Here is a 27,972-nt window from a genome sequence, read left to right as displayed (position 1 = left end):
AATGAATGCTATAAAGAAAAGTACGTAGCTGCTGGAATACTTAACTTTAATCCATCATTGGTGTACATCGCTCTTGGCGATACAAGTTAGACTCTTTAGATACATGCAATATACTGTTAATGGCGCCTTGCTAGGTCGTAGCCATTGACTTAGCTGAAGGCTATCCTATCTATATTCTCGGCAAATGAGAGTGTCTCCGTCCGTGTGGTCGCTAGCAAAGTCGTCCGTACAACTGGGGCGAGTGCTAGTAAGTCTCTCTAGACCTGCTGTGTGGCGGCGCTCGGTCTGAATTACTGACAGTAGCGACACGCGGGTCCGACGTATACTAGCGGACCGCGGCCCATTTAAAAGCTACCACCTAGCAAGTGTGGTGTCTGGCGGTGACACCCCAATCTCCACCCCCTCGTACTATTACGAATTTATGGACATTCCTTCAGGATTCACGGTGTTGGTTCCCTCCCGCAGTAGTTCAGACATTAGTCGAATCCATGCCACGTCGTGTTGCGACATTTCTGCGTGCTCCTGGGGGCCCTACATGATATTAGGCAGGTGTACCAGTTTCTTTGCTCTTCAGCGTATTTTATGCATAGTATTTTTCTCTTACGTAAACGTTTATAGAGTGCATACCTGATTGATTTCAGAATACACTTCCCACCATCAAATTCATCTGCACACAATATAATCATTACCGAGCGTGGTGGCGCAGCGGTTAGCACACTGGACTCGCATTCGAGAGAACGACGGTTCATACTCGCGTCTGGCCATCCTGATTTAGGTTTTGTTATTTCCCTAAATCACTCGAGGCAAATGCAGGGATCGTTCCTTTCAAACAGCACATCCGACTTCCTTGCCCATCTTTCCACAATACAATGAGACCGATGACCTCGCTGTTTGATCCCCTCCCCCAAATTAACCACCTAATAAAATCATTAGGCAGCCAAATCTTTCTGATATTTAACAAAAAATATAAAATGAAAATATCATGCAAAGATGACATATCGTTTCCATGTATGCTATATACAGTATGTTAATCATTAAGTACACCAGCAGAAAAATACCCTATAGGAGCGGTTCTAGGTACCCCAGACAGTAGATGAAACCCCCAGGAGCGGGTTTGGTGGGCGCGGACCGCAGTGGGAACACCTAGAACCGCAGCGGACGGAAAACGGAGCAGCAACGCTCCAGCAGGTCACAGGGAATGGGCCCCCAGACAGTAGATGAAACCCCCAGGAGCGGGTTTGGTGGGCGCGGACCGCAGTGGGAACACCTAGAACCGCAGCGGACGGAAAACGGAGCAGCAACGCTCCAGCAGGTCACAGGGAATGGGCGCGGACCACAGAGGAAGCGCCTGCAGCCGTTGGTGGAGGGGGAAGGCCATAGGCATAAATACTGGACCAGGTCCACTCGAGGAGCAGTCTCAGGTCGCACCTGATGAAGGTCTCGAGCTACGTGACCGAAATATCGTGCAAGTACGACGCTGATATCCGGCAGAACACCCGACAACCCAAGATGCTTCACATTTGTCGAATTTAATACGCCATCGTTCCAACCAAGGCTTGGCAGTTCTGGATGCCGTCTGTAAAGTCATTAATGTAGAGGCTGAACAAGATAGGCCCAAAGATGCTCCCCTGGGGTACTCCAGCTTGGATACTGTGTTGTGTCGATTGTTTGTCCTCCACGTCAGTGTTGAAACCTGTTCGTAAGACATGAGTGTATGAGACGTATGAGTCACTCTGGGAAACCAGCATAGCCGTTGTGCCTGGTCCTCCCCCTACCTGCTCTTTTAATCTTCTTCCCCCTTGGGTGGTCTGTTAGGCTTGCTCATCTTTTGTCTCTCTGTGTTCCTAGTCTTTCCTTGGAAGTTTCTGAGTAAAGTGGCGAGGGTCGCCTCGTTGTACTCTGCTTTCAGGGGCTTCTGGCTTCTCCATAGATGGGACGGGACACAAATCCTTCCTCTCTTGCTCTGTTTCCCTTTTTCCTTTTGATCCTTGTCGCCCTTTCGTATACCTTGGGGTTCTCTTCCACTGGGTCTTGCACAGTAGACTGTCTGATCTACAGTTATGGACTGATGACATAGTAGCTCAGTCCCTCTAATCATCCCACCGACCAACCTTATCCAAGTCCCCCCTCCTCTCCCCCTCCCCAACAGCTGCCACGTCTTCTGCTCTGAGTGCCACTCCTACTCGATCTGAAAAGTGTCCCCCTCCTTCAACACCAGTCAGTGATGGGGCTCTCTCCAGGGATCCCGCCTTTGGCGTCTTCGCCTGGAGGCCAATTGCCACAAGTTCGCTGCAAGACCCAAACTCTGTGTGGCTTAAGGTCGCCTTTGATCTATGGAAGAGGAAGAAGAAGAAGAAACAGCCTCCGATGCCCTCAGAGACGCCGACCCCCCTTGGCAACTTGAGTCAGGCCTCTTGTTTATGGATGTCACGCTGCCCTCGTTGATTATGGATGGTGACCCCACAGCGTGACTGATATTGGACCATTCAACTTCCATTTGAATACTTGTTCTGTGCTTATTCAATGGAATTGTAACAGATAATGCAGTCACTTTCTGGAATTGGAACCTTTATTTCCTTCTTCTGATGCTCGCTCACTGACCCCTCTTGGGTTCCACGCTTTCTGTCGGTACGGGATTGGCCTTTCGAGAGCTTCTGGTGGCGTCTGCACGTTGGTCCTTTCCTTGTTAGTACCTGGATCCCCAGTTGTACCAAATTGGAAGTGATTGCCATCTTAGTCCACTTGGACTCTGCAGACACGGTTTGCAATCTCTCTTGCCCTTCTGACAAGCCACCTATGCCTGCTGCTCTAACTTCCCTCCATCAGCAGCTGCCTCCTCCCTTCCTCCTCCTAGTGGATTATAATGCCCATCACCCCCTGTGGAACAGAGCCTTTTTGTTTACTAAGAATCTCCTCAGAGACCAACTTCTTGTGCACGAACTGTGCCTTCTTAATGATAATCCCACTACCCATTTCAGTGCCTACTTTCCCTCAACTTCTCCTTCTGTTACGCTGGTCACCGCACAATGACCTCTGCAATAGTGACCACATTCCATTTTTTTCCGCCTCCCAATACCCAGTTCTTCCCATTATTTAATCAAACAGAGAAAAATGGCTCTAAGAACTATGCGACTTAACTTCTGAAGTCATCAGTCACCTACAACTCAGAACTAATTAAACCTAACGAATCTAAGGACATCACACAGATCCATGCCCGAGGCAGGATTCGAACCTGCGACCGTAGTGGCGGCTCGGTTCCAGACTGTAGCGCCTATAACCGCACGGCCACTCCTGCCGGCCAAACAGAGCAAGCAGGAGTGTTAGGAATGCTTTGTCTCCTATATAGGTTCTTCCGTCCATTCGTTACAGTTCTGTGGTTAGCTCTGTACCTTCCAAGGTTGCCAGCGGCAGTCTTACATCCTGGGCCTTGCCTTGTTTTTGGTCTTTTTATGGATCCAACGGTTCTCACAGAACACTTTCTGACCCATTTTACTGTGACATCGGCATAAGCCTCCTCCTCCAGAAATAGTGGGCTGATGTTTCCCACTTATATTTTGTCCCTAGTTAGGTGGAATCCTGCAATGAACCTTTTGCTGAATGGGAACTTCTGGCCCACTCGACTTCCCACGATTCATCCCATGACCCCGATTCCATCCATAGCCAATTGCTTAGACACCTCTGTCCTCCACAATGACAATATCTCCTCTGGGTGTTTAACGTTATTTGGCTTCAAGGCGTTTTCCCCTCTGAATGGAGGACAGTACTGTACTTCTGTCTAATAACGTTCCTGCGATCAGGGGGACTCTAACCATGTGGCATTGTTGCCTCCAGCTCTCCCATTAGGATTCTACCACCCTCTGCCATCTTTGTATCGGCCATACCAGGTTGACCCATGAACTTTTTACTCCATAATGAGCTGCCTTTTCCCTTTGTAGTTGCAGCCCCCCCCCCCCCTCCACTATAGCGAGACACATTTTACCAAACTGCCCTGCCTTTTGGCCCTTCACACCTTTCTTGTCCTGGGTGTTAGTGGGGACCCTCACATGGTTATGTCCGCTGTTTTCTTCGGGAAAGTGGTCTGTCCTCCGTGATTAAAGTGCCTAGAGTTTCTTTCTGGAACTGGACAGCACAGTCCAGTTGACGGGAAAGGAAAATGGGCAAATGACGAGGCAAAAGGAACGTTGGGGTGGCAGGAAGAGTGAAGAACAGGAGGGCGCGGAGGCCGGTGGGGAAAGGCGATTGACATTGGTATGCGAACCCTTCCTCCATGCCAGCCAGGTTTTTTTCCCCTTTTTTCCCCCTACATTTTGTTTGATCTTTTGTGCCGTTTTGTTTCCACTTTCCTTGTGTCTCCTTCACTTGGTGTTGTCCCAGGCGTTTCATCATGGTGCGGTATGGTGTGGGGATTGGGATGGGTGGGCGGTGATGCTGGTGCCCAATTGTACATGGCGCTTCTGGGACATCCCTTGCTATCGCCTTTCCCCACCGGCCTCCGCGCCCTCCTGTTCTTTACTCTTCCTGCCACCCCAACGTTCCTTTTGCCTCGTCATTTGCCCATTTTCCTTTCCCGTCGACTGGACTGTGCTGTTCGTGTTGTTCCTCCTTTAGTTCATAATCTTACATCATGGGACTGATGACATTGCTGTTTGGTCCTCCCCCCCCCGTCGCCGCCCAGTCAATCAACCAATCAACCACCCATCATGCACCATATCTCCTGAACCATGCTTCTGCAATGACATAATTTTGCTGTTACCTCTACAGTATACATGTCTCCAATATGTGTGACAAATGGTTAGCAGTAAAGAAGTAATAAATGAAAAAGTCATGCCTGATGAAGTTTTGCTGCACGAAGTGGCAGCGAGAAAACAAAAGTTTGAAACTATGTGCAAAATTTCTAGAACGTCGCTAAGTGCTCTCTTTCAAATACTGGATGAATAACATCCAGATATTTGCCCCCTCCTCGAAACATGTACACAATTCCTCACTTAAATACTCTTGTGTTACAACTTGCATTTTCATTTTTTAATTAGATCAATAATTATATAAAGTACTGCATTATTTTCCTCGTGGAAGTGATTAACAACATGCAATTCGGACAGAATGCCATAAACATAATTAGCCGGATTTTTCCAGGAGCAGGAACTTTTCACTGGGCGAACAGGGCATGACGTTTTGCGTCGGCGGGAAAGTAGAAGTTAAATAAGAAGTTCTTCCAGAAAGCGAAGCCACAGGCACATTAACTATTCAGTCCATACATGCCGTCTGGGATTCAATTTTAAAGAAAGTTTCGTTACTTTAACCAAAGAGTTAACGTATAGGTTGTGTACAGTATTCATGGAACTTGTGCTGAAAAAGATAGGTAACTCCTGGGTTTGTTGGCAGCCGAAACGAAATGGATTGATAGCGAGTTGGATTATTCGCTCCAGACTTGTTCGCAGCGAAGAAAGTCAGCTATATGTCTTTGACACTGTCAATTACATGTATCTTCCTCGGCACTGAAACGCACTTGTAGCTTTTTAGCACACTTTGTATCCGTTTTGGGCACGATTTTACATAACTTAAGCAACTGCTTCACTTACAACACTATACACCAACAGAACAGATAGTCCTGTCACGGGAAAGTCCACCTATACCATTGTTACAGGGGAATTGTGCATATAGTATACACGTCATAAATGTGCCTACATTCCACAACTGTGATATAGTGTTATCCCTTTTACAGGATTTGACAGTCTTGTATGACTAATGGATATGGAAACCAGACTGTTAGTTCATTTCCCTAAGAGTTTTCTAATTGTTAGAAATAAACGCAGCAAAATGGAATAATACTGAATCTTGGACCTTTCTGTACAAAGTTCACAAAATGGTTTGTCTAATGGAATTAAGATCGCCAGCCTACACTATGTGATCAAAAGTATCCGGACATGACTGAAAATGACTTAAAAGTTCGTGGTGCCCTGCATCGGTAATGCTGGAATTCAATATGGTGTTGGTCCACCCTTAGCATTGATGAAAGCTTCCACTCCCGCAGGCATACGTTCAATCAGGTACTGGAAGGTTTCTTGGCGAATGGCAGCCCATTCTTCACGGAGTGCTGCACTGAGGAGAGGTATCGATGTCGGTCGGTGAGGCCTGGCACGAAGTCGGCGTTCCAAACCCCCCGCCCCCCCCCCCTCCCCAAAGGTGTTCTATAGGATTCGGGTCAGGACTCTGTGCAGGCCAGCCCATTACAGGGATGTTATTGTCATGTAACCCCTCCGCCACAGGACATCCATTACGAACAGGTGTTAGAGTGTGCTGAAAGATGCAATCGCCATCTCCGAATTCCTTTTCAACAGTGCGAAGCAAGAAGGTGCTTAAAACATCAATGTAGGCCTGTGCTGTGATGGCGGCACGCAAAACAACAAGGGGTGCAAGCCCCATCCATGAAAAACACAACACCGTAACACCACCGCCTCCGAAATTTTCTGTTGGCACTACACACCCTGGCAGATGATGTTCACCGGGCATTCGCCATACCCGCATCATGACATCGTATCGCCACATTGTTTATCGTGGTTCGTCACTCCACACAACGTTTTTCCACTGTTCAATCGTCCACAGGATGTATACGACCCGGGAAAAACCCGGGAATTTTTTTATCCGGGAAAAACCCGGGAATTTTTTTATCCGGGAAAAACCCGGGAATTTTTTTATCCGGGAAAAACCCGGGAATTTTTTCATCCGGGAAAAACCCGGGAATTTTTTCATCTGGGAAAAACCCGGGAATTTTTTAGAATTCCAGGAATACTATCTTAGTATTGCCCCGGTTCGGAAATATCGTAGATCCGCGGCTGATGCGCAGAGCAGTCTGAGTTATAGTGGGAATGTGTGTAGTCTCCACGTGACCCGTGTTTACATTTAGTGATTTTGCTGTTTCCTCTTCGTTTACTGCTCTTATGTCAAGTGAAAACAAAACGGATTTCTGTGGCCAGGAGCTATCAAGTGACTTAAAATAGTCACATAATTACGGAAGGCTAATATATGTTGTTAGTTTCAGATTTTATTTTATTTCCACTTTTCTGACAGTCATGCACTAATCCTCTTGCAGAACAAGGAAGTCAATGTGTTTGAAACTAAGTGTTTAGTTCCATACTATCAGCTAATTTCAACTGCTCGCTGCATTTCTAGGGCACATTTTCATCTTCTAGCACATGTGGCATAATGCCATAATAAAGAATCAAAGATGAGTTAATACAGTACTGGTACTCCAAGAAAATATACATCCCGAAACCCACACTGAAAAGCTTGATATCAGGTCGAGGCCTACTTCTTTGGGAATATGGATATACGAATGTGCTCTTTAAGTATGCACATTAAATGTGCCATTTTAGTATGGTTCACGAAATTCCGATGCTCTTGGAGTATCCTCTGATGTCTTGTTTCTTTTATGACATAATGTAAGATCTTTTAATGTTTTACACGTACGAACATACGGGCTTCCTGCGTCAGAGTAGCTGCCAAAGCGCGGTGGCGCCTCTTATCTGGCGACTACTGAAACGAATCTATTTCCAACTGGTAGCGGGAAAATATTGGGAATGGTGGATTGAAAAGCGTTACTTTTAAAGTAAATTTCCTTTGACGCAAGTTGAACTATGTGATTTAAGAAATTCAATGTACATTCTCGCACAGAGCGTTTGATGACGAGCCATTTAGAAGTATTTCGAGCCTAGAAGATCAGACATTCATGTCGTTTTTATGATCAAATTGATATAGTGCCACGAGAAACTCTTTCTCCTCTGTGGTAGCTAAATTATTTGCAGAAAACTTTGAGGACAAGTCAGTGGACTCGGATAAAAATTTTCCTGGAACATTCGTGTGATCTATCTTAAAGTGTAACACGCGCAAAAAATATCAACACTATATGTGAAAGCTTAGCTTCCCTTGCAGCTTATTAACCTTAGAGACCAATGTTATATGTGAAAATAGTGCTTTTCTTATAGCAATACTATGTACATTAATTTAAAACATTAACTTTTCCTGTTTGTGTATCCGTGCTGTTTTTGATGTTGCTATTAGTTGACATCACGTGTCCTGGGATCTGAATATCCGCTGTCATCGGCTGGTGAGATCACGTGACATGAGCTATGACTGGCTTACAAAAGCGCATCGCAATCTCGATTACACTGGTTCGGAAAGTAACATGCGGTATTTGGTGGAATTCGAATTTATACTTTCGTAATACGAAAATATGCGGCGTACATGTTGCTGCACATCAAAAATTTTTCCAAAAGGGATTTTCTTCCCTGAGTTTAGTTTTCTAAAGTGCCGGGAATTTATACGCCAGTATATAAAAACATAACCATTCAAAAGGATTGATAAGTTTTACAGTTCCGAGGGGAAATATACTGTCACTTAATAACGCGGAAAAAGTGTTTTCATCCGGGAGAAAGTGTATTTTTAACAGGGAAATCCCGGAAAAATCCGGGAATTTTTTTCCTTGTCCACGTATACACCCTGGTCCAATATTTACGCTCCTTACGGCGTCGTTTGGCTTTCACATTACGACCCTTTTCAACTGTCGGCCGTCCGTCCCTTTACGTTCCCATTTGACTATCACATCGGAAACAGTGGACCTATGGATGTTCAGGAGTGTGGAAATCCCGCGTACAGACATATGACAAAAGTGACACCCAATCACCTGAGCACCTTCGAAGTCCGTGAGTTCCGCGGAGCGCCGCATTCTGCTCTCTCACGATGCCTAATGGCTACTAAGGTTGCTGATATGGAGTACCTGGCAGTAGTTGGCAGCACAATGCACCTAATATGAAAAAAACGTATATTTTGGGAGGTGTCCGGATACTTTTGATCACATAGTGTATCTAGGCAATGAAAAGGTATTTCAGAAAAGTAGAAGTGAACTTGGTCTACTTTTCTGCTGTTCCCTTACATAACTTCGCAAATATAATTTTTCTGGATATGATTCTGAGGAAGACACAGCAATCTTTTAGCTACAATACCCATATACATATATAGTTTTGATCTATAAACGTCACGGACGTTTAATCATCACTATGCTAAAAATATTTGGCCAAGCATTTTGGTTTTCGTATAGCCAACAAATAAAATTCTTAAGCATTCAAATAGCATAATACACACATTTAACTACCGCTCGAGATATAGGGAATTGAAGGGAGAGCTGTAATTTTACAACCATGAATCAGCGGTGGAAATGCCCGTAACCCGAAACATGGTGCCGGAGTCATAAAACCTGGACTGTAGAACAATGTAAGAAAATCATTTGGTCGGATAATTATTGTTCCTTGCTGTTTCCAATGTTTGGCAGAGTTTTCAATCCAGGAATGAAAACTAACGGAGGGTTGGTGGGGATTTGGACAGCCATTTCGTGCAAGGTCGCGCTACTGCCAAGGATTCTGTGACCATTTTGGCTGAACAAGTCCATCCCGTTGTACTATGTTTGTTCGCTGTGGTGATCCTGTGTTCCGGAATAACAGCCCTCCTGTTCACACAGCTCGGATCATACAAGACTGATTTTGTGAGCGCAAAGATGAACTGCCACATCACCCCTGCTAGCAGTCACTAATTCTTGATATTACTAAGCCTTTATCTGCTTTGGAGAGATGGGTGCGTCATCGCTAGCCACCTCCACCTTTGTTACCTCAACTTGCCATTATTTTGCAGCAATAATGGTTTAAGATTTCCTTGAAACCCATTAAGGACCTGCATTTATCCATTCCAGGGTGACTGGAAGATGTTTTGAATGACAACATGTTTCCTACACAGTATTAGGCGTGGTAATGTTGTGTTTTTGGTGCTTCCACATTTTTATCCAAACCCTGGACGTTGTTTCCAATGTGACTGTTCTCTTAATGTTTTCTCACAAATGAAACTTTCCATTCATTTTGCCACTAAGTGCTTCATTTAGACGAAGCATATCTACGAAATCATTATCATGTTAGTGCGACATAGTTGTGTTAGTCAAACGTGTCGTTTGTGGCTTAGAGAGAGAAAAGCGACAGCTTCGTAAATACCAGTCTGTGTGATAAATGGTTCACAATTTTTAGATTTCTCTGAGCAATTTTCGATTCCAATTTAACAAAAAGAAAATCCACCTGTTCTGGCTGGCCTGGTGACTTATCGTATGCCCTACAGTGCTGGAGCGCGCCCCTGCTGTGTGTGTGTGCAGGCTACATCCGGGCATGCACTTCCGGTACGGCACGTCGTTCCGGCGCGCGGCGGACGACAGCGTGACGGAGTTCTCGAGGCGGCTGGCGCAGGAGGCGGCGCGCCGCGAGAGGGAGCGCGCGCACCGGTCGCGCAGCGCCCCCAAGGCGCCCTGCATCCGCTCCAGGGACGAGGTGCGCGCCGCCATCCGCCAGTACGAGGCCGACCACAAGTACAAAGGTAACGCTGCATCCCCTTAGGTTGTGCCCACAGCTCTTTGGTGGCTACATGAATGGTGTGCACAGAGCTGTTGCAGCCTCTATTCTCTCCCCAGCTGCATTCCCTTCCCCATGTCCACTCCTTCTCATCCCAGCTCCTCCCTCTCCTGCCTACCCCTCTTTCTCAGTTTGTGATTACCTTTGGCAGTTCCACTATTCCTTAACATACTGGTCTTGTGTTTCTGCTCTCCCTTTTTTTGTGCCCCGATTGGGGTTTGACCACTCTTTGTACATTATTTGCGTAGTGTGACCCATCTGGGGAAGAACTCCCTCTCTAGCGTCTCTAGTGTGGGCTCATCTCTCCTCTCCTCTCCTCTCCTTTCCCTCCCAACCATCCCACTAGGCCACCTGCATGGGAGCCAGTCCATGTGGTGGAGCCATTAGAGATCCATTTGGTTGAGCCCCCTGACAACACAGGGATTACACTTCTAGTACTTGAGTTGTCACCACTTCCTATGCCTAGGAGTGGTTGCTCATCTTTTTCGGGCTGTCGTGTCCCACTGACGAGTCCTGTGGGGGAGTGGAAGGACTGCAAGGATGCACATCAAAGAAGTTACTTGACAGGAGGTCTCGGTCTCGTGGGCTTCCTTCTGTGCACCTCCTCCACAGAAAAGAGGGCTGTAGGATGAGTTACAATACGGAACTCGGCTGGGATCTCGGGGTATACTGGATGCAATCATAAATCAGTGCATGAGGATATATACACTGGAAGCACCCCTGGTTCAAAAATGGCGCTGAGCACTATGGGACTTAACTTCTGAGGGTATCAGTCCCCTAGAACTCAGAACTACTTAAACTTAACTAACCTAAGGACATCACACACATCCATGCCCGAGGCAGGATTCGAACCTAGGACCGTAGCGGTCGCGCGGTTCCAGACTGTAGCGCCTAGAACCGCTCGGCCACCCGGCCGGCGAAGCACCCCTGGCACATCCGGTTTATAAACAGTTCTATATACAGAGTCTACTAACTGTCTTCTTAGTAGTGTAATTCTCATAGTTCCCTGAGTTTACGTCCCGATATAGCAGAGGCGGGCGCGCCGGACTAAATGTTGACTACATGGAAATAAGTCTCCTCGTAGTTATGCAGCACTGCACTGCGATCTCACAGCTTCAGAACTCCAGCTAAACCATTTATGATCGACTGACTTGCTGCTCCATCACTGCCTTCAGAATATGGCGGCTAACCTTTTTATAGCGGTATTGCACCCAGCACCACTTGTTCTAGAAGTTTCCAGTACTCTTGAGCATTGCGTGTGTGTCACGCGGTAGTACGTGAGGCCGCACGCCGATGTCCAAGGGTTGTGTCTTGCAACAGCTCTCGATCCTCGTGATGCGGCATAGTCCGCTCTTGTTAGCCGAGTCAACATTACACATAAGCTACGTCCAGTCACGTCCGCCTCGCTGGTTGCAAGAATTTCCAAGCCTACATCTTACTTGATTTTTAACTCTAATTTCTATCAATCGCGACAGGACATTGGAACTCCTGGCAACGACCACCGTGCCAGACTGCCCTTGCTGCAGTTGGGAAGCACCGACGAGCTGTGCCCCTAATTGGAGTGAGTGGTACCGAATCATGCTAAGCTCCATACTTCTGGCCACTCTTATGCAGCCATCTCTTCAGATAGGAACAGTTCTCTCTCTGCTTTTGCTTTCTCGGTTTTCCTCCCTAGCAACTGTCTGGGAGGACAGCCAGGCACACAGCCTACGGGTGAAGCCCCTTCCCCATTACTTGGTTTGTTCCAGGACAGACAGGGAGATTTTCGCCACCGCCAAACACACCTAAGATAAGTTTGGTGAAGCTGACACCTTTAGTAATATGCAATCTGGTTCCTTCTGATTAAACCCTTTCCTGCCAGTCAATCGGCTTTGCTTTGTGCCTGTTAGTGCTTAGCAGACATCACAGTGAGCATTATTCTTCACCAGTCCTTTAATATGATCCAGAGCACTGTCTTTCATGCTGATGAGGAATTCAGGGTTAATCTGACACAGCTCAGCATTCATTTCATACCGCCAATCCAGAGATCTTCTAAGGACAACTTTGTTGATACCAGCACTTTCATCCTCACTTTCTAAGGCAATACCTGTTTTGAGAAACTCGGGTGTGGTTTACCATTGTGATGTGAAGCCCTATATGCCACCTCCCATGTGCTGTTTCTGGTGTCTCCATTTTGGTCACATGTCTTTGCGATGTGAGGTGACTCCTATATGCAATGACTGCAACCACCGTCTCCATGTGGGAGAGTCCTTGCGTCCAACTGCCCAAGTGCATGAACTGTTTTGGCCCGCCCTCTCCTCACTCGCCAGATTGCTCAAGTTATAAAAAGGAAAAAAAGATTCAGGAATTCAAAACTCGATCATCTATTCTACTCTCAGGCCCAACAGAAATTCAGCTTGGTGTTTTTAACGTGTACCTTTGCTGCTGTGGCGTCCGTTCCTCCTCCTCCTCCTCCTCCCCCCCCCCCTCCTTACCCCCATTCTGTCCCCCCTTCCCTTCCCTTCTCCCTGCAGTTCCAGTTCCCTCTCCTTATGGAACCACACCTTCTCATTGGCCAGAGAAGAAACTCTCTTCACTGGCACCTGCCAGGGATGAGGCTACTTCTAGAAGCCTTGTCCCCAGTGTCTCCATGACAATAAGCCTGTTACGTTGAGTCAGACATGGGACCCATACTCTGTGGACTTAAAGGCCGCTCATTCTCTTTTGGATTCTGATATTGTTGTGACTGTCTTCCCAACCACAACTACTCTCGCCCTCTAAAGGAGTGTCACCCCCTCCCTCTGAACAAGGGTCCTGTCTTACATTCGTGGATATCGCTCTGCACTTACCAGTGACACACTGCCTCGAACAATGATCGATTCTGGTCTGTTCGACGTCCATTTGGATTCCTGTACTCACTTCTAATGGAATTATAGTGGTTACTATCGTCACCTCCTGAAATCGCAGTCTCTTCTTTTTCTCTACTGTGTAGCTTGTGTTGTACTGCAGGAATCTCATTTTGTGGGTACTTAATCATCGACTCTTCATGGTTTCCAAGCCTTCTTGCCAGGGCTTTGCCAGCCTTTGGTGGTAACTGTACATTGGTCCACAAGAACATTATTAGTTCCTGGGTTTCTCTTCAAACTGCACTGCAAACGGTGGCCGTTCCGCTTTGACTCTTTGGTAATGATACGCAATCTTAATCTCCCCCCAGGCTGGCCTCCTAAGCTTCCTGCTCTTGTTGCCCTCCTTTGACAGCTCCCTCCCCCCTTTCTTCTCCTTGGAGATTTTAATATCCATAGCACTCTGTGGGGACATAGTGCGACCGCTGACTGGGGCAGGATTGTTGGAGACCAGTAGGCAGGGCTTCAATTCTGCTTCCTCAACACTGGAGCTCACTCACACTTTAGTGTGGCACACAACACTTTCTCGGTTATTCACCGTTTCATCTCAAGCCCTGGATTCCTCTCCTCCATTCACTAGGGAGTTCACAATAATTTGTGCAAGAGCGATCATTTTCCGACTGTCTTATCTTTCCTTCAGCATCATTCACCTGGGTGTCCTTCCAGGTGGGATACCTTTTCCTTGGCTGCCATCCTAGCTACTCCACCACACAATAGCACTGATGAGTCTGTATGGAATTTGACCAATTCCATCCTTTAAGCAGCCACATCAGCTATTCCCTTTTCCTCAAAGTCTCCCCAACTGAAAACAATCGCTTTGTGTTCCTCAGAAATTGCTGCTGCTATCAAAGAGCGCTGTCATGTTGTCCGACACTACAAACAGCATCCATCTCTTGACGACCTCCTGGGCTTTAAATGTCTCCATACCTGGGCCAATTATCTTACTAAACACAAGAAAGGATTTCTTGGGAAGATTATCGTCGCCATAGTGCCACACACTTTCTCTTTACACGTATGAGCAAAGATCAGGCGCATTTTTTGGCTAATGTCCTACACGTGTCCTGAGAGTTTCTCTGAATGGTGTTATTGTCACTAGTCCAGACTCAATCGCTGGGTATTTTGCACGTCATTTCGCCCAGGTATCAGCGTCTGTCCACTATCAGCCCATATTCTGTCTTCTCAAACATCTTGAACAACTCCCTTTATATTTCGTTCCACAACATGTGGAGCCTTATGACCCCCATTGAGCGAGCAGGAATTCGCCAGCGCCATTGCTCTCTGCCCCGACACGGCCGTAGACTGGATCAGGTACACAACCAAATGCTTAAACACTTCTCTGTAGCCAGCCAGTGTCACATATTTGCCCTTTTTAACCGTCTCTGGAGCTAGTAGTAGTTCCCTTCCCATTGTCGAGAAAGCTAAGTTATTCCACTTTTGAAATCGGATAAACCACCTCTTGTGATGGACAGTTATTGTCCGATCCGTTTAACCAATGTCCTCTGCAAGTTACTTGGAAATGTGGTGGGTCGAAGGCTGTATTGGATCCATAAATCCTGGTATCTTTTGGCTTTGACCTAGGGTGGTTTTCGCTGAGGCCATTGTACTGCAGATGATTTAGTCCACCTGGAATCTGCAATCCAAATAGCTTTCGCTTGGTGTCAACTCTTGTTTCACTCTTCTACGATCTGCATCAAGCTTATGATACCACATGGTGCCATTCTTGCCACCTTAAATGAGTGGGGCCTCCTCGGCCACCTTCCAGATTTTATCTGGTACTTTCCTTCATGTTGCATTTTTCGGGTACAGATTGGCGCCTCCCATAGCACCTCCTGTCTGCAGGAGAGTGGTGTTTGCAGGGTTCTGTTTTGAATGTCTCTCTTTTTAGTGGCTATCAGTGGTCCGGTGGAGGCTGTGGGACTCAGTGTCTCCTTATTTGTATGCTAATGACCTTTGCATTTATTTTTGTTCATCACAATGGGCCTTCCTGAATGCAGACTGTACAGAGCAATACAAAGTGTTATCTTGGGCCCTCACTCAGTACTTCCATTTTTCGGCTGTCAAGACCTGTATTATGCACTTCCATTGTTGCCATAAAGTGCGCCCCCGTCTGGACCTGTAACTTGATGCCCAGTCGCTCAGTGTGGTGGACTCTCATCTTTTTTGGGACTGGTCTCTGATGCCTGGTTAACATGGCTTCCCCATCTTCATCAGCTAAAGCAAACATGTTGGTGGCACTTCACAGCTTTCCAATGCCTCAACAATAGCAACTGAGGCACGGACAACTCTACAAAACAAGGGTCCAGTATCATACATACTACAGGAGACTCTCATGCAGCTCAGATCACCTTTGGACTTGATACACCATTGTCGGATACAACTGGCAGCTGGCGCCTTTCAGACTAGTCACATAATCAGCCTCTTAGTGAAGGCAGGGATTCCACAATTGCAGGTTGCACCTGCAACAGTTTATAGCTTATGCATTAAGCACCTGCTGCTCTCTGAAGTACCCAAACTACCATATCCTCTTTCCAGACAGAGAGATCCCTCTTCTGTAATGGCGGCCCAGGTCTTGTGTTATGATCGCCGTTATATGCAGTCCCCTTTTGCTCAAATCCAGCTTTCCCCTCTACAATCTCTTCTCCAGGCCTGCTCATGTACACCTCTGTTGAGCAACCCCCCCCCCCCCCCCTCCAAAGCTGTCATATCTCAAGATCCAAAAGTTTAGGATCCACATGAGGCCCTCAGTTGCCAGTTCTTCTCCGTTCCAAGTGTGCTTTGGGGTTCAGAACTAATCTATACTGATGGTTCAATGGTTGGTGGCCACACTGGCTTTGCCTGCATTCATGCAGGATGTAATCAACTCTGCTCATTGCCAGATGGCTGCAGTGCTTTCGTTGTGGAGTTGGTAGACATCTATCATGTTACTGAGCATATCTGTTTCCCTCCCCCTTTCCCGCCCTGTTTCTCCCCCCTTTCCTGCCCTTTCACAACTGAAACCACCCATATCTCAACAAATTTTGGTATCCAGTCACACATATAGGCACTTTTCTTCTAGTTTTGACCATGACACTCTCTTTCAGGGAAATGAGAACCTTTCTTTGAACACCTGCATGCCCATTTGAAAATTGTTTGCCCACTACTATCTCGCCTAGTACGTGGCTGAAAAGAAACAAGGCACATACATTAAGTCAGATATCAGACAAATGAAGGAATGACGATTGAGGTTTAATGCCCTATCGATGTCAAGATTATTAAAGATTGAAACTCGTATTGGACAGCAGATGGGGAAATAATTAGGCCACGCTTGTTCAAAAGGTACCATACCAACACACTCCTTAAATGATTTAAGGAAATCACAGATAACCAAAGGTAGAAGGCCAGGTGAAGTCTAGAACCCCATCCTCACGAATACAAATCCCGAGCCTCGAGCACAGCACCACTTCAGTTAATTAAATAGAAAGGACGTAAGGACTTTAATTAACGATAACTCTGGCGTTATTATACAGGTTGAGCCACAACTCCAACTAGCCCCCCAGGGGGTCCACAACTCTTTTGTGGATACGTGCATAGTGAGCACGGGACCCCGAGCTAATGTGGCATACCTTCCTTTTCCGCATCCTTCCCTATACCCCATCTTCGCCCCCCCCCCCCACCCTCACCTCTGGCTCTTTCCTTCCCTTTCTCCCCCTCTGGGAGTATGGTTTGTGCCTACGTCTAGAGACAGACGCTCGTAAATGTAACGCATTCTTCGCCTTCTCTGCTTGTATGTCTTCATCCGTCCTTCGTCCTTCTCTTTTCCTTACCTCTTCTCTTTACCCTTTTCTCTGCTGCGGCGTTTGAGAACCCTCTTCTTTCCTTTCCCTTTTTTGTTTATCCCTTTCTCTTTCTTCCTCCCTGTGCGTGTCTGAAGGCCGACCGACGCATTTTTGTGCGTAGCCGGTGACGGAGTAACGCGCAATTCCCCGCCCCGGGTAGACAGGTAGGACACGTACGTACCCCCTGGTAACGGCCAGGCCCAGGGAGGGGTGATTACCCGAGCTGATACCTTCCGAAAGTGCCGATTGGTCCCTCCGTCCGTTTGTCGGGAGGTGTGACCTGAGGCGTGAACAATCGCCTAAGGCGGGAGTGCCCTCAGAGAGGGCCCCCACAAGGGAGGAGCGCGCCATCGGAGACGCCAGTAATCATGGGGGATTCTTCCGCAATGGTTTCCTCACCTTCCACTATGTCTGCTCACAAGCGTAAGTTCACTGAGTCTCAGCCACAGACAGTTCTTCCATCATTGCCACAGTTCTTTGTTGTTTCTCGGTCTGACGAAGGTCTCGACTTCTCCACGGTCAACCCTTTCATTATTCAGAAAGGTGTCGACGCAATTGCAGGTCCTGTAAAGTCTTGTTCCAGATTACGGAATGGCACCTTGTTGTTAGAAACAGTCAGTGCCCTCCAGGCACAAAAATTGCTGCGTACTTCACTGCTCCACACCTTCCCTGTCCGGGTTGCAGCGCACCGCACTTTAAATTCCTCGCTTGTAGTCGTTTATACACGCTCCCTCGATGGATTGTCTGACGAAGAAATTCAACACTACCTGTCTGACCAGGGCGTAACAGCTGTTCATAGAGTTATGAAAAGGGTTGACACGAACATCATTCCAACCCGCACTGTCTATTTGACATTTGACAAAGTTCAGCTCCCATCCAAAATCAAAGCAAGCTATGAGATAATTTCCGTTCGCCCTTATGTCCCAAACCCTACACGTTGCTATCGGTGTCAGCGGTTCAATCTCACCAGCCAGTCCTGTTCCAATCCGGCCAAATGTGTTTCGTGTGGCAATGATGCCCATGAGGGTGCTTGTCCACCTCCATCCCCTCGCTGCATCAACTGTATGGGTGACCACGCTGCTTCCTCTCGAGATTGCCCCGTTTTTAAAGACGAATAGCTCATCCAGGAAATCAGAGTGAAGGAAAAGGTGTCAACCTTTGCTGCTCGAAAATTATTCGCCAGTCGACAGCCCACCATGCCTCAGACAGTAAAATACAGCACTGTCCTTGCTTCTCCTCGGCCAACAAAGGAGGCGGCCACGCAGACTTGCGACCTCACCTTTAGTGCCACGGTCGTCAGATCAGCCAGCGCAAAGATCGCCCGTTCAACTTCACCACTTTCGCCTGTCCACTCTATGGCTCACCCTTCATCGGGTTCTGCTAAATCTCGAGCCCAAAAGTCAGATACCAAGACTTCGAAAAAAAACCATACTCGTGGAGATTTTTTGCGTACGCCAACTTCACAACCATCGGTTCCTCCTTCATCTAAACATCATATTTCCCGAGAAGGCTACTAAGAAACCCAGTTCATCTTCTTCTCTGCCAAGGCGTGTCCCATCTACAGCACCACCTGGCGGAAATCGCCCTCGGCCGTCTTCTGTGTCGCCGAGGCGCACTGCTGGCGGCCGATCAACCGGCCGATCGCTGGTGGCAGGAGCTGCTCCTGAACAACCTATGGATTAGGATCTTCTGCCTTCGGCTGAATGCCATTCCATGCTGTCGGTCGCAAGCTCTGAGCAGTCGTTGAGTTGACGGCAACCTTGGTCACATTCCTCCATTTTCTGTTCACCCTATGTCCATTACCCACTGGAATATCCGCGGCATTCGAGCCAATCGGGATGAATTGTCGATCCTCTTACGATCCTACTCGCCGGTCATCTTCTGTCTTCAGGAAACAAAGCTGCGTCCCCATGACCGCTTTGTTCTCCCCCATTTTCAGTCCATCCGATTTGATCTCCCCTCTGTTGAAGGCACTCCAGCCCATGGAGGACTCGTGCTTCTTCTCCATGATACTCTCCATTATCACACAATCCACTTAAACACTTCCTTCCAAGCTGTCGCTGTCCGTCTTTCCCTTTCCGGATAAAGCTTTTCTCTTTGTACTGTATACATTCCATCGTCCACACCAATGGCACGAGCTGATCTCCTTCATCTTCTTGGTCAGCTTCCACCCCCCTATTTGCTGGTTGGAGACTTCAATGCCCACCACCCGCTTTGGGGATCTCCACATCCTTGTCCACGTGGCTCACTATTGCTAGACGTCTTCCACCAAGCGGATCTAGTTTGCCTCAACACTGGGGTCCGTACATTTTTGTCTGCCTCCACGACAAATTTCTCTCATTCGGACCTTTCGGTCTGTACTGTTCCGCTAGCTCGGCGCTTCGAATGGTTCGCCCTTGATGATACACACTCGAGTGACCACTTTCCATGTGTCCTTAGACTGCAGCCTCAACTGCCCTACATGCGCCCGCGACGCTGGAAGTTTGTCCAAGCCGATTGGACACTTTTTTCGTCTCTAGCGACATTCGATGACCGTCACTTTCCCAGCGTCGACGATGAGGTCACACATATTACCGACGTAATTCTTACAGCTGCGGAACGTTCAATACCGCGCACCTCCGAATTGCCCCGGCGCCCCCCAGTTCCTTGGTGGAACGAGGCATGCCGTGACGCAATACGTGAGCGGCGACGTGCTCTTCGCGTTTTCCGCCACCATCCTACTTTGGCCAACTGTATCCTCTATAAGCAGTTCCGTGCGCGATGCCGTCGCGTCATCCGCGATAGCAAGAAGGCAAGCTGAAAATTCTTTATTAGCTCATTTAACACCTTCACTCCCTCCTCGGAAGTTTGGAGTCGGCTTCGACGGTTATCAGGCGCGCCTAGTTTCTCCCCGGTCTCTGGGCTCAGTCGCGCGTGATACGTTAGTGGACCCCGTCGCAATTTCTAACTCCTTGGGTAAACACTTTGCTGAGATTTCGAGTTCTTCAAATTACCCGCCAGCGTTTCTCCCGAAGAAACGTGCAACGAAAGTGCAACCTCTTGCTTTCTTCTCTCAAAATCGCTAAAGCTATAATACTGTTTTCTCCATGCTCGAACTGCAAAATGCACTCTCTTCTTCTCGCTCCTCCGCCCCAGGACCGGATGGTACCCACATCCAAATGTCGCTGTATTTATCAACCCATAGTCTGCGTTACCTCCTTCGCATTTATAATCGAATTTGGACCGACAGTACTTTTCCCAGACGATGGCGGGAAGCTATCGTCGTTCTTGTTCCGAATCCTGGAAAGGACAAACATCTCCCATCTAGCTATCGTCCCATTTCTCTCACGAGTAGTGTATGTAAGGTTTTTGGAGCGTGTGGTGAATTGCCGTTTAGCTTGGTGGCTGGAGTCTCGCAGTCTTTTAACACCTGCCCAATGCGGTTTCCGAAAGCATCGTTGTGCAGTTGACCATCTTGTTTCTCTCTCCACTTATATCATGAACAATTTTCTCCGGAAACGCCAAACGGTAGCAATATTTTTTGATCTGGAGAGAGCATACGATTCCTGTTGGGGGACAGGCATCCTCCGCACACTGTTCTCTTGGGGCTTTCGAGGTCGGCTGCCCCTTTTTCTTCGCGAATTTATGGCAGAGCGCACATTTAGGGTGCGGGTGAACACTACTCTCTCCCGTACTTTCTCCCAAGAAAACGGGGTACCCCAGGGCTCCGTGCTGAGTATTGTACTGTTTGCCATTGCCATCAATCCAATTATGGATTGTCTCCTTCCTGATGTCTCGGGCTCCCTCTTTGTGGACGATTTTGCGATCTACTACAGCTCTCAACGGACCAGCCTTCTTGAACGATGTCTTCAAGGATGTCTCGATCGCCTCTACACTTGGAGCACCGAAACCGGCTTCCGTTTTTCACCCAGTAAGACCGTTTGTGTTCATTTTTGGCGACGTAAGGAGTTTCTTCCACCCTCCTTACATCTAGGACCTGTCAACCTTCCGTTTTCGGACGTCACTAAATTCTTGGGTCTTATGTTTGGCAGAAAACTGTACTGGTCCTCCCACATTTCCTATCTTTCGGCTCGCTGTCTGTGATCCCTCAACACCCTCCGTGTCCTGAATGGTACCTCCTGGGGAGCGGACCGAGTGGTCCTTCTCCGCCTCTATCTCGCCTTAGTGCGCTCGAAATTGGATTATGGAAGCATAGTCTACTCCTCTGCTCGGCCGTCTATTCTTCGGCGTCTCGACTCTATCCACCACCGTGGATTACGTTTAGTGTCTGGAGCTTTTTACACCAGCCCTGTGGAAAGCCTTTATGCTGAGACTGCTGAACCTCCGCTGTCCAATCGGCGGGCAGTCCTTCTGAGTCGTTATGCTAGCCATCTGTCTTCCATGCCTGCTAATCCAGCGCATGACATTTTTTTCGACGCCTCCTTTGATGTCGGGTATGCAGGTCGCCCCTCCTCCCTACTACCACCGGGAGTCCGCTTCCGTCAACTGCTCCATTCTCTTTCCTTCCGCTTTCCTAAAACCTTCTTGACAACTTGGGGTACAGCACCGCCTTGCCTCCGTCCCCGGATCTGCCTGCTCCGTGACCTTCGTCAATTTCCCAAGGATGGTACCCCTTCACTTGTTTATCGTCGGGCATTTGCTGCTCTATGTGCACAAATGAAGGAAGCCACATTTATTTACACTGATGGCTCGAAAACATCGTTAGGTGTAGGGAGTGCCTATATTGTTGGCGACACCCCAAATCGATTTCGGCTTCCCGACCAGTGTTCGGTTCATACTGCGGAGCTTCACGCTGTTCTCCAGGCTGTCCACTACATTCGCCGCCATCAGCGAATACAGTATGTCATCTGCTCAGATTCTCTCAGCTCTCTCCTCAGTCTCCAAGCTCTTTACCCTGTGCACCCTCTGGTCCACCGGATTCAGGACTGTCTGCGCTTGCTCCACCTGGGGGGCGTCTCGGTGGCGTTCCTCTGGCTCCTGGGACACGTTGGTATCGGTGGAAATGAGGCGGCCGATATAGCGGCCAAGGCTGCAGTCTCTCTTCTTCGGCCAGCTATTCAATCGATTCCCTTCGTCGATCTACGGAGCGTTTTATGTCGTCGTGTTGTTCTTTTACGGCACGCACATTGGTCGACACTTCCCCATAATAAATTGCGAGACGTGAAAGCTCTTCCTTGTGCTTGGACCTCTTCCTCCCGAACGCGTCGTCGGGAGGAGGTAATTTTAACTAGACTCCGGATAGGGCACTGTCTTCTTAGCCATCGACATCTTTTAAGCGGCGATACTCCCCCACTCTGTCCCCACTGCTCTCAGCTGTGGACGGTAAGACACCTTTTAATTGAGTGCCCCTATTTTACTCCGTTACGCGCCCGTCTACAGCTGTCGCCTGATATATCGTCAATTTTAGCAGATGACACGCGCTCGGCCGATCGCGTTCTCGAGTTCAATAGTGCCAGTGAAATGATGTCAGTCATTTGAAGCTTTTTTTGGGGGGACACCCAACCCATTTCTGTAGTGGATTTTTAAGTCTTTCTTCTGCTTTTAGTTTCTCCAATTTTTTGAGTTTCGTTCCCATTGCTGCTGGTTTCCATTTTCGGTTTTTACTGTTTCCTAAGTCACGGACCGGGCGCTAATGACCATAGCAGTTTTGCGCCCTAAAACCAAAACAAAAAAAAGCTACAGCTGCGTGTACTGGGTTCTGAAGATGTTCATGTTCACATAGACAAACATGTTAATCTACTGAGTGTTAACGTGTGGTGTGGCCTGCTATCGCGCGGTTTGATTGGCCCATTCTTCTTTAAAGGTATTGTAATTGTCGAAGTGTATCTTCACATGCTACATACTTCGATTTTACCTACCATCAGAGAGGTGTTTGGGAACGGAAGATTTTACTTACCACAAGATGGCGCTCCACCTTACTACCATAAAGGCGTCAGAGCCTACTTGGGCGAAAATCTCCCTGGACAATGGACAGGTAGAAGAGCTGTTGGGTACCTTACACCTCATGCTTACTACCCATGGGAGACCTTGAAAAATGAAATTTGTCAACAGAAACCAGCTACACTAAGCAAGCTACGAGAAGACATCGAGGCGTCCTGTGCGACAGTCACACCGACAGCCGTAGTTCGGTCAACAGTTCAGCGGCACCAGTATTGTTTGGTTGCTAATGGTGGTCACTTTGAACACACAAAATAACCTTCCCCTGGGCAAGAAGTGTAATGAAATATCATTTTGTTTCATTAATACTATCAAAGAGTCTCTAAATTTTTCTGGACCCCTCTGTATAACACATTAAACATTAGTCCCTCTGAACCACCAGCTTAATAGAGGCGAGGTATAAGAAAGAAACAGTGATGAAATGAACATTTAGCTACCGATATGTTCATGCATGTATTGCAGACATTCACAGCAGGTATAGTGCGACATTACTTCGAGATACGGGCATGAGTGAATCAATAAATAAATGTAACAGTAATTTCAGCCCAATTCTTATCATATAATGAATATAAGTCGCTGCTAGTGTACCACAATTATCACTGCTATTGTTCATTTCCAAAACAACATAATTTGTTGCAGCGATTCAAATGATTTTTTAGTTTCTCTAACCTTCCACCAATTACGAGATTCGAAAGCAGTACCTCTGGTCTGTCGATCCCAAAAACACTTGGGAAGTGCGTCGCACTACAGCAGCATTTATTTGTTGCTTCTAAGTATGTACTACAGTCGCGCAAAAGATGAACAAAAACAGTTGGGTGTACGTTTTCCTTGTTAAGTCACAGTACACTACCTACAAACACCAGAGAATCAGAAAACGTTAAGGCCGTATCAAGCAAATTCAAGACTAAAGAAAGACAGACAGAAAGAAAGAAAGAAAGAAAGAAATCCGGAAAGGGAAGTGTGAAGAAAAGCTGGTTAAATTTTTATAGATCGGTACCACAATTTCAGGCACTGTAGCCAAAAAACCGAGAAGTAGTCTCCTGGATAGATCTTTAATGCGCTGTAGCATTGAAAATGCATACTTGCGGAATAGGCAAGTATAAATATGAAATCCACGAAAAACGGTACGATAGCTTCAGAAAGTGTGAAATCGAGATTGCACTGTAAGATTTGCGTTTGTTACGCAATCTGAACGCAGGACACGTGATCTATTCAGCCAATGACACTGTGACTATTTCGTCGCGCGCGCGAAAAAGTGCATACAGTGTAGAAATAAGTAGAGCTATGGCTTAACACATAATTTCGGTTGTGCTTTTATTTCGTCGGAGATGTGTTTAGGCTGTGATGTAAGACGTCTTAAACTGATACGAATGAAACAATGACACTGCTACTCTTGTTTGAGAGAAATAGTTTGTTTTATTCCGAATACGTTGTAGTTTCCATATCGCCATTTCCGATGGTATGGTACGGTTTGAACGCAACAACAGAACCCTGGAACATTAAAGGGTCGAATTGGTACCAACTGCAATCGTAAATCTAGGAGCATTTAGTGATACAGGGTTAAATTGCTCGGAATGAAGTAGACTTTTATGTTCTCTGCTGTTACAAGTACTTGGTTGTTGTTCTACGAATAGGTCAAGATTTCCAGGATGTGGTTAAGCTGTTTTCGGTTGTATTTTCCGAATATCTCGCAATTTCCTATGGTGGTGTTAAGCTGCCACGTAAGAGCACAGCTTGAACTGGCAGAAAAAATCTGGTTATGGTGACTGACTTACCTTATTTCCACCAACTCAAAATAATTACAATACGTGCATATCCAGACACACAGCTAAAATATTACAATGCCGTTTAAAATTACGACCCTCTTCATTTCCAACAATAATACAGAACACGAAACCATATACCGGAAATATCGAGATGTGAAAACAAGGTGACGAGGTAAAAATCCATAGACATGAAGTTGCAGACAAAGATCTTGACAATTACATTTCAAAATGGTGGATAATATTTACGACCAAATCCAGACAATGAGGTCATAAAGACTCAGCTAACAATTAGTGAAATACATGAAGATATGAATAATACCAAAACAGAGACGATGAAACAGATTAGAGGAAAAATTATTTGCCACAGAAGAAGAAACGCAGGAGAAAATATTTAATCCCTAGTTCTATGAAGGGAAGGTGACAAAGATTTCAGGTGTGACTCGAACGCTGCCCGGTATGAACGAAAAAGAAAAACACGTAGCAAGAAAACAAAAAGTCCAATTATGCCGAAGAATTTTTTGTAGTGCTAGCTACGCTCATTCACCACTACCGAAGAAAGAGGAGAAAGTACCTGGATAAACATAGACGTCGAGGAAGTGACTAGTGTGTCTCATGTGAAATAAGTATCTACATATTTCAGCATCTACAATCTGTCCCGTATGTAAATCAGCCGCAAGTGGATGCCAGAAAACGAATGATAGCCCTCATGTACACATAGTTGCGACCGTTTGTCCCCGGTCAACGCGGCACTGTTTCCGCCCACACCATTGTTACAGTTGATTGCCCGCTGTTGTGTGGTGGATCCCTTCCGGTGCGGAATCGAACAGAACAGTTTGCTGGAACGAATACTTCGTGGACAAACGCGAATTGCTCGAGGGCTAGCGTAGCTGTCTTAGGTGCAGTTTCAGGGGGAATTTTTGCAGTTACTTTTGTATCGGTTTTGTTTATGGCGACAACTGCAATATCGTGCAAAAACCCAAGACGTTTCCCCTCGATTCTTCCTCTTTCTTTCTCCCGAACTTTTTAACATTTTCGTCCAGGACAATCTTCTTCGTTCGTTATTAGACTTCCTAATTAGCTAATTCCAACATCGTTGGTCTCTAGCGAGTACATATTACAGAATAATCGGATGCTCAGGATTCAGTACAAGCGAGTGCTTTTAGTGCTCTTTACCAACACAGCAGGTTTTGTGTGACTTGCGGCGGATGTTCCCTCTCTGTGCACGGCTCCTTCCAAAGAGTTATTTCTCCGGATAACGAGAGAGGATGAAGCAAGTCGCTGGCTGTTGTAAACACGTGCAGCTGCCACTGAAGGGTTCAGATTTTCTGTTTTTACAATGGCACGTGGTATAAGGGTGAACAGGTCGAGAATTGCAGAGTGCTCTGCTCTCGAAAAGCGACTCCTCAACTGTCCCAATACAAAATCGATGAAAGGAATGAATATATTCAATCTGGAACTAAACAGGGCATGACATTGTTGAACTCGAAAGAACAGAAAAGAAAGAAATGCTGCATAAAGCAAAAAGCGTGTGTATGTATTAAAGGTTTATTTTACCTGTAGTATTCCTTAGCATCAGGTGCTTCTATATTTGAGCGATGAGCAGAACGTTTGGCGACTCTGGGTGCCTGCACTGGGATGTCCAAAGGTTCTACAAGATGACACGCCTCTTGGAAAATTTCTTCATATTTCGTTTCTCTGTATCGTTCCAGTGTTCATTTTACACTGTCTACAATCTCATAGCAAAGGTTGATATCTAATGCAGCAGCCTGAAGTTGTCGTGAAAGCGAAACAGAAATTTCGAATACAGCGGCGGTTACCGTCAAAGTTAGTCATATCGCTGAATAGAAGCCAGAAGACTTGCACTTTCCGATGACGGAGAAGTTCTGTCCATTTCTTCAAGGAACTATACGATAGAGCTTAAGAGCTGTTTGAATTGGAGTGCGCCATGCCTTTCAGGCCAGCGTGTATCACCAAGACTTCTTGATTTAACTCTCTTTGTCTCTGGGTGGTTTTCAAGGATAGCTCACTTGATAAGTTCCAGCCTTTTTGCTGACCCGCGCACAAAATTGGTAACGAGACTTAAAACTCCCATCGTATTGCGAATACTAGGCAAGCTGCAGGCCCTCAAGATAGATAGGTTTAGTTTATGTGCTGCACAATGCATATAAGTCAGCTAACGGTCGGAGCTGCTTCGCCACTGAACTTTCCAGACATGTTGGCACCTCTACATAACCTTGACCCCTCAAATTCTTAAATTGTAGGCCAACTTGATTTAGTTCTTAACGATTTGATCGCTTAATGCAGCACCAGTCACATCAGTTGCAGGTAGAAAGCGTATGAAGTCTTCGTTCATTGTGCTTTTTTGTAAATTCAAATACCTGATACATACACTGAGTTCTGTACCACTGGCATCCTTTGTTTCGTCGCGAAGGACAGCATAATATTTTGCTTCTTTGAGTTTGTCGAGTACCTTTTTCATAGAATGACAACAATCAATCAGCTGATTCTGAGGTTTTTTGCGCAGATATTTAGCATTTTTTTGGCGCTGTCTCTAAATGTTTTTGGAAAGACGAATCACCTGAGTAAATCAAATTTTAAAAGTGCTCGAAATTTTCCTTGGCTGATTTCATCACTCAGTGTACTATCATCTGAGTGGCCTCTTAACGGTATGTTTTCCCGACCACATAATACGATTGTCTTTACAATCAATTTGATTTAATCATTTTTAGTTTTTCAATTCCGACTAAATTATTTACACCTTTCTCAGTGTTTTCATGGAATGTAGTCCAATTAAATCGGGTGATGTTGCAGGAATTAGATTAGGAAATGAGACACTTAAAGTAGTAAAGGAGTTTTGCTATTTGGGGAGCAAAAGAACTGATGATCGTCGAAGTAGAAAGGATACAAAATGTAGACTTGCAATGGCGAGGAAAGCATTTCTGAAGAAGAGAAATTTGTTAACATCGAGTATAGATTTGTCAGGAAGTCGTTTCTGAAAGTATTTGTATGGAGCGTAGCCATGTATGAAAGTGAAACATGGACGATAAATAGTTTAGACAAGAAGACAGTAGAAGCTTTCGAAATGTGGTGCTACAGAAGAATGCTGAAGATTAGATGGGTAGATCACATAACT

At 46.5% G+C, this 27,972-nt stretch overlaps 1 protein-coding gene across 1 annotated transcript in view; it reads left to right on the top strand.

The window, feature by feature from the left end:
- The window catches only part of LOC126473240 (protein FAM166B-like), a 296,487-nt gene that overhangs the window by 261,527 nt on the left and 6,988 nt on the right, over window positions 1-27,972 (top strand). Inside the window, exon 4 of the mRNA XM_050100157.1 lies at window positions 10,192-10,404. Within this exon, the coding sequence (XP_049956114.1) occupies window positions 10,192-10,404 (213 nt within the window). The remainder of the gene's footprint in view (window positions 1-10,191; window positions 10,405-27,972) is intronic.

Source organism: Schistocerca serialis, chromosome 4 (assembly GCF_023864345.2).
Source record: "Schistocerca serialis cubense isolate TAMUIC-IGC-003099 chromosome 4, iqSchSeri2.2, whole genome shotgun sequence".
NCBI classification, from domain to species: Eukaryota; Metazoa; Arthropoda; class Insecta; order Orthoptera; family Acrididae; genus Schistocerca; species Schistocerca serialis.
Note: the sequence above shows the minus strand (reverse complement) of the source record. Positions and strands in the feature narration are given on the sequence as shown.